The sequence below is a fragment of the Dipodomys ordii genome, unplaced genomic scaffold (assembly GCF_000151885.1).
Source record: "Dipodomys ordii isolate 6190 unplaced genomic scaffold, Dord_2.0 Scaffold181, whole genome shotgun sequence".
Taxonomy (NCBI): domain Eukaryota; kingdom Metazoa; phylum Chordata; class Mammalia; order Rodentia; family Heteromyidae; genus Dipodomys; species Dipodomys ordii.
Window position 1 is genome coordinate 1,267,957 of NW_012267397.1, and position 6,825 is coordinate 1,274,781.

General features: G+C 44.5%; 1 protein-coding gene across 1 annotated transcript in view; it reads right to left on the minus strand.

Annotated features, from left to right (window-relative positions):
• Positions 1 to 566: 566 nt before the first annotated feature.
• Oscp1 (organic solute carrier partner 1) overlaps positions 567 to 6,825 on the minus strand; it is a 46,161-nt gene continuing 39,902 nt past the window's right edge. The window contains exons 7-10 of the mRNA XM_013034061.1: positions 5,299 to 5,368; positions 3,477 to 3,616; positions 1,353 to 1,416; positions 567 to 897 (exon numbers count right to left, since the gene is read on the minus strand). Coding sequence (XP_012889515.1) covers positions 781 to 897; positions 1,353 to 1,416; positions 3,477 to 3,616; positions 5,299 to 5,368 — 391 coding nt within the window. The 3' untranslated portion in view covers positions 567 to 780. The remainder of the gene's footprint in view (positions 898 to 1,352; positions 1,417 to 3,476; positions 3,617 to 5,298; positions 5,369 to 6,825) is intronic.

Below are 6,825 nucleotides of genomic sequence, written 5' to 3' on the forward strand. Positions count from 1 at the left end.
TGCCTGAGGTCCTGGGTTCAATTCCTCAGCACCACATAAGCAAAAAGAAAAAAAGCCGGAAGTGGCGCTGTGGCTCAAGTGGTAGAGCGCTAGCCTTGAGCTGAAGAGCTGAGGGACAGCGCCCAGGCCCAGGCCCCACGACCGGACCCAAAAAAAAAAAAAAAGTCTCATGGAATTTTCTGCTGGGGTGGCTTTAAACTCAGATCCTCAGATCTCATCCTTCTAAGTAGTTAGGATAACAGGAATGAGTCAGTAGAGCCTGTCTACATCATTTGATTTTTTAAAAAATAGGGTCTCACTGTATAGTCTGGACTGGCCTCAAAATCACAATCCTCCTCCCCCAGCCTCCCAAGTGCTGGGATTATAATGTGTGTCATAATGCCTAGCTACATTTGATGTTCTGTTATGGCTTACAATCATCTGTAAGATGCATTGTCCTTATGGGAGAGCTGATGTGGTTAACGTGGAAATGATCATGGCAGTAGCCTCTTACTAACTCAGGCTCAGCCTCCGGCCAAGGACGTTTTATACTTACCTATAATTAGAAATAAACAGGAAAGGTCTGGTTTAACAGCCAGGATATATTTTGCTGAAAATCCATATACATGTGTGTCTTCAGGAGAGGGTATTCTCTGAGTGAGCCTTGCAGTTTGTTATGGCATAATCAGGGACTGAGAGGTACCAGCCTCAATCAGTGGGAGATTCTTGGCCTTCCTTCCACAGAGGTTCTCTTCAAGCAGCTTTTCTGGGGAGGTGGGAGGCTGTGTCTGGTCAGTGCAACTATAACTCGTCCATCATAGCGAGCAAGTCATCCCCCTTGTTGGTGCTCTGCTTTGGCTGCTCTGGGATCTCAAACTCTCCCATAATCCGTGCCAGTTCTTCCTTCTGTTGTTTATCCTTTTGGAGAAGCAAGAGAGGAGATGATGTCAGCAGGTTGCCTTTTGGGGCAATAGGTATTTAATTTGTGTGTGTGTGTGTGTGTGTGCTGGTACTGATGCTCTCTTAGCTTTCTTGCTTACAGATGGTGCTCTACCACCTATCTTCTATCTAGATTTTTTTTTTTTTTTGCTTGTAAACTAGAGATAAGACACTCTCAGACTTTTCTACCCAGGCTGGCCTTGAAACAAGAGCCTCAGTCTTAGCCTCTTGAATAGTTAGGATTAAAAGCATAAGCTACTGGTGCCTGGCTGGTATTTAATTTTTGCCCTATCACTGCATTTCAGTTGCTTACCTGTTTGTCAGATAATGGACTGTAGTTATAATCTATTAGAAAAGGAGGAGGTCTTTGCAGGCCAAGGTTACTATAAGATGAAGGAAATAGGATTGAGCCCTTTGAAATCCCCTGTACATACCTGTGTAACTTGTATGTTGATGACTTCATAGGTTAACTCTTTCGGTCTACATAGTGCTGCATGTCTGGATGAGAAATGGGTCCAGGTTAGGGTTTTTTTCCTGGCTAGCATGGCAAACTACCTTTTGATAACTTGGCAACTATATTTCCTATCCCATCTTCTGCCTTTTCCTTTCATCTTTTCACCCCATCTCCCCTGAATACTTCATGTATCCTGAAGATAGGCTTTAGGTCTTAGACTATTTCTTTGTTTCCTAGCATTGAACATAGTTCTTGCCACAAACAAGAAAATGAAAGAAATTACTTCAATGAAGGCAGCCTCCACCTTAAATATTTGGTTGATAGGGGGATCAGTGATTTTGGGTAAGGCTATCTAAGCCCAAAGACATCAAGTCCCAATTTTCCTCTGCTTTTTATTTTCTGTTCTTGTTGTTGTTGTTGGTCATAGGGCGTGAATTCAGGGCATGGGCTCTGTCCATGATATATATATATATATTTTGTTGGAGGTGGGGCCTGAACTCTGGGCCTGGGCGCTGTCCCTCGGCTCTTCAGCTCAATGCTAGCACCCTACCACATGAGCCACAGCACCACTTGCGGCTTTTTCTGATTATGTGGTGCTGAGGAATCGAACCCAGGGCCTTATGCATGCAAGGCAAGCACTCTACCACTGAGTTACCTTCTCAGCCCCTCCTGTAGCATTCTTAAGGTCATTGAATCTGTTGGTATTTCATTTGTAATCTTCTTTTTTTTTTTTGGTCGGTGTGGGGATTGAACTCTGGGCCTGGGTGCTGTCCCTCAGCTTTTCAGCTCAAGGCGAATGACTCTACCACTTGAGCCACAGCGCCACTTCTGGTTTTCTAATGGTTTCATAGACTTTCCTTCCTGAGCTGGCTTTGAACTATGATTCTCAGATCTCAGCCTTCTAAGTAGTTAGGATTACAGGTGTGAGCCACTGGCTCCTGGCTCTTTACATATGTATGTATATACATTAGTTTGGGGTGTGTGTGTGTGTGTGTGTGTGTGTGTGTGTGTGTGTGTGTGTGTGTGTGTGTGTGTGTGTGTTTGTATTGGGGCCTCTCTCACTCAGCTTTTTTTTTTTTTTTGCCAGTCCTAGGGCTTGAACTCAGGGCCTGGTCACTGTCCCTGAGCTTCTTTTGCCCAAGGCTAACACTCTACCACTTGAGCCACAGCACACTTCTGGCTTTTTCTGCTTATGTGGTACTGAGGAATCGAGCTCAGGGCTTCAGGCATGCTAGGCAAGCACTCTACTGCTAATCCACATTCCCAGCCCACTCAGCTTTTTTTGCTCACAGCTGGTACTCTACCTCTTGAACTACATTTCTAGCTCTGGCTTTTTGTTGGTCAACTGGAGATTAAGAATCTCTCTGATTTGTCTGCTCTAAACCATGTTCCTCAGATCTCAGCCTCCTGAGTAGTGAGGGCCTCATCTCTGAATCAGCTTTCTTCTCACTGGCACTCTACTACTTGAGCCACTCCAGCCTGCATTGGTTTGTGGTATTGTAATGTTTGGTTCTTATCATACTTAGGGTGTGTGTGTGTGTGTTTGTGTGTGTGTGTGTGCATGTATGTGTGTGCGCAGGACATGGGGCTTGAACTCAGGGCCTAGGCACTGTCTCTGAACTTTTTTGCTCAAAGCTCTAGTTCTCTACTACTTGAGCCACAGCTCTACTTCTAGCATTTTGCTGGTTAATTGTAGATAAAAGTCTTATGAACTTAGCCGGGCACTGGTGGTTCACGCCTGTAATCCTAGCAACTCAGGAGGCTGAGATCTGAGGATCAAGGTTCAAAGCCAGCCCGGGCAGGAGAGACCGTGAGACTCCTATCTCCAATAAACCACCAGAAAACCGGAAGTGGCGCTGTAGCTCAAGTGGTAGAGCGCTCGCCTTGAGCTCAAGAGCTGAGGGACAGCGCCCAGGCCCAGAGTTCAAGTCCCACGACCAACAACAACAACAAAAAAAGTCTTATGAACTTTACTGTCTAGGCTAGATCCTCAGATCTCAGACTCCTGAGTAGTGAGAGATATAGACATTAGCCACCGGTGTCCAGCTTATACACTTAGGTTTTCTAAAAAAACATGTTTTTAAAGAACAGGCTTAAAACATACTCCTCTTCTTCATCAGTAGTAAAGAGATTCAACCGGAATCCTGGTTCAGGGCCACTGGGTTTCTTAATTTCCATCCCTCCTAATAGCCTGGCCAAGAAGTTTAGCTCTTCTTTAGCAAGAGGGTTTGGAGCAATGCTTTCCTGTAGAAACAATTGCATGATTTGTAGCCACACGAAGGTGATCATATTTCCTGCTTAGGCCCTGGAGACCCAGAGAAGTATTATAAAATAATTCAAACAATAACTGTTTAAATTATTTTTGGGACTAACCAAAGTGTAGAAAGCAGGCTTAACCAAAGGTAAAATAACCCATGTCAGCAACAGAGGGGCTCTAGAAGGAAGCAAACCAGAGACTCTTATACTTTAAAGATGAGTGGAAAGCTCTAGGGACCCACACTTCTCCTAGGAGTACCTTCCTCCTCTGAGGAGTGAAGAACTCTGCTGCTTCAATCCAGTTTTCTCAGCATTGGAAACTGTCCAAGCACTCTGGGACCAAGGGCACCCTTTTGGAGGAGCTCCCACACTGCCCTCTTGTGGCAACATTCAGGAACGCACCCTTCAGACCACTCACTGTCCTGTACTTCAAGCCTTTGCCTGTCCTTCCCATTTAGTGTCTAGCCAAGTGCCACCTCTTATCTATAATGCAGATATTCTTTTACTTCTTTGCTGAAGTGAACTCTTCTGCACGTTGTATAAAGAACAAACTCAAGTTGTTTAGAGACTCTCCTTAATTGGGCTCCAATGTTACTTGTCTCAGTTACACTATAGTCCAGCTACATGGAGACATGCTGCCTCCTGCTTCCCCTAGATACAGTGCTCTTTTGCCCTGTGACTTCACTCATCCTGTCACCTTGTTTACATGCCCATTTCCCCTCTAGAGCCCTGCTTCCATGTTACCTCCTCTGAGAAGCTTTTTGGTCCTTCTTCCCCTCCCCCCCCTTGAACATGAGGCTTGTACTCTGGGTCTGGGTGCTGGCACTGAGCTCTTCAGCTCAAGGTGAGAGCTCTACCTCTTCTGGTTTTCTGGCGGTTAATTGGAAATAAAAGTCTCACAGACTTTCCTGCCCCAGCTGGCTTTGAACTGCAATCCTCCTGAGTAGCTAGTATTACAGGCATGAGCTACCAATGCTGGCTTTTTGGTCCTTCTTGATCCCTGCCTCTACCTCATTGGACAGAACATATATTGTTCCGGCACAGAATACCTAGTGAGCTGGTCTTCCACCTCACTACCATGACTTCTTTCCAACTCTGTCTGTCCTTGGGTGCTATAAGTCCCATAGACCACATCTATGCCAGCTTTGTGTTGTTTTGTCCAAGATTACTAAAGCAGTTTGAGAAATGATTGCTTGATAACTGGATATCCCATGATTCATCTTATGGCTTGCTTGTAGCTAGTTACTAAAAATATATAAAGATGAATAAAATTCCATTTTGAATGTAGTTACCACATTGTGCTGTATAGGGAAGTATTACCAATGCGCATTTTAATTATCAAGACAGACTTAAGTGCTGGACTAAACAATTATGGACCTAATGACATTGCAATGCTATTTTCCATGTCCTGGTATGTGGTTCCTATTTAATTAATGGTGGTGAACTAGGCCTAAAATTACCTAATTAGTCAGATAACTGGAAGGCTCCATGAAAAGCTACAATTAAAAACCTGTGTACTTGTAAGGCCAAATGGAGAATGGAGAAGATTGCAAACAATGAGGGCAATGTTGAATAGCTTTGAGATCTACAGAGTTCCCATCTTCCTCCCTATGCAGATGTTTGTACCTAGAGAGAGGCAGGGAGGGTAAAAGAGGGCAGCAGAAGCTCACTTGTGTCTGTGAGTTTAAGTTCTTTGATGCTCCAGACATATGCGTTTCCACAGGCCGATTCATGCTGTACCTAGTGATGACAGAAAATGGCAACATTATCTAGCCCCTTTCCATTGACTTCTAACTTGTAAATATAGTTCATAAGTTTATTTTGAGAAAATTAATGGCATCTATAAAGGTACTATGAGTACAAAATAGAACCAACTGTTTGCCATTCATTTATTTCTTTCCAAGGGCAAATCCCTGGGGAAACTGTGTAGAAATGTGCCCCCTTGGAAAGTGGACCATATATCACTGAAAGGAAACAAAGACTGCAAGTTTCCATTGAGACAGAGGCTTTGGCAACTTCTCCTCCATGGGTACTTAAAATAAATATGTTTTCAGCCTCCTATGTTTGGAGTTCTTGGGTGTCCTTTGGAAATGTCAGGATTGTGCATACATTTTATCTCACAGAGCTAATTCCTAATTGTCAGCCAGGACTTCCAGTCGTGGGGCTTGAACTCTGGGCCTGGGCACTGTCCCTGGGCTCTTCAGCTCAAGGCTAGAGCTCTACCACATGAGCCACAGTGCCACTTCTGGTTTTCTGGTGATTTATTGGAGATAAGAGTCTCATGGACTTTCCTGCTTGGGCTGGCTTTTAACCTCGATCCTTAGATCTCAGCCTCCTGAGTAGCAAGGATTATAGGTGTGAGCCACTGGTGCCTGGCTTAAAAGTCTTATTTTTTATTTTGTATTTTTTGTTGGCTGTGGGCTTGAACTCTGGGCCTGGACGCTGTTCCTCAGCTCTTCAGCTCAAGGCTAGCACTCTACCACTTGAGTCACAGCGCCACTTCCAGCTTTTTTATGTGGTGCTGAGGAATTGAACCCAGGGCTTCATGCATGTGAGGGCAAGCACTCTACCACTGAGCCACCTTCCCAGCCCAGAAGTCTTTTTTTTTTTTTGGTTGTGGGGCTTGAACTCTGGGCCTGGGTGCTGTCCCTGCGCTCTTCAGCTCAAGGCAAGAGCTCTACTGCTTGAGCCACAGCGCCACTTCTGGTTTTCTAGTGGTTTATTGGAGATAAGAGTCTCATAGACTTTTCTGCCCGGGCTGGCTTTGAACCATGATCCTCAGATTTCAGCTTCCTCAGTAGCTAGGATTACAGGCGTGAGCCACTGGCACCCGGCTCCAGAAGTCTTATTTTTAAATGAAGCGATTGCCCTTACATTTGAGTTCATTCTGTCAGGGAGAATTTGCTTACATGTTAGTTCCAAGTTTCAAGACTCGGTCTCCATGAAGTTCAAAAGAACCTTCTTTGGATGCAGGGACATAGTTTCCACCATGCTTGAATTCTGTCTTCTTAACTTCTTCACCTTTGTTGTTGAACATCCTATAGTATAAAGTAAGAACAGCCTATAGTATAAACATGATGGCATGTTCTCTAAGTGTCCTTATTCTTTGTATATGACAGAACAAAAAGGTGTGTATGTACTCTTTCAAGAAAAAGATGCTGGGCTGGGAAGGTGGCTCAGTGGTAGAGCACTTGCCT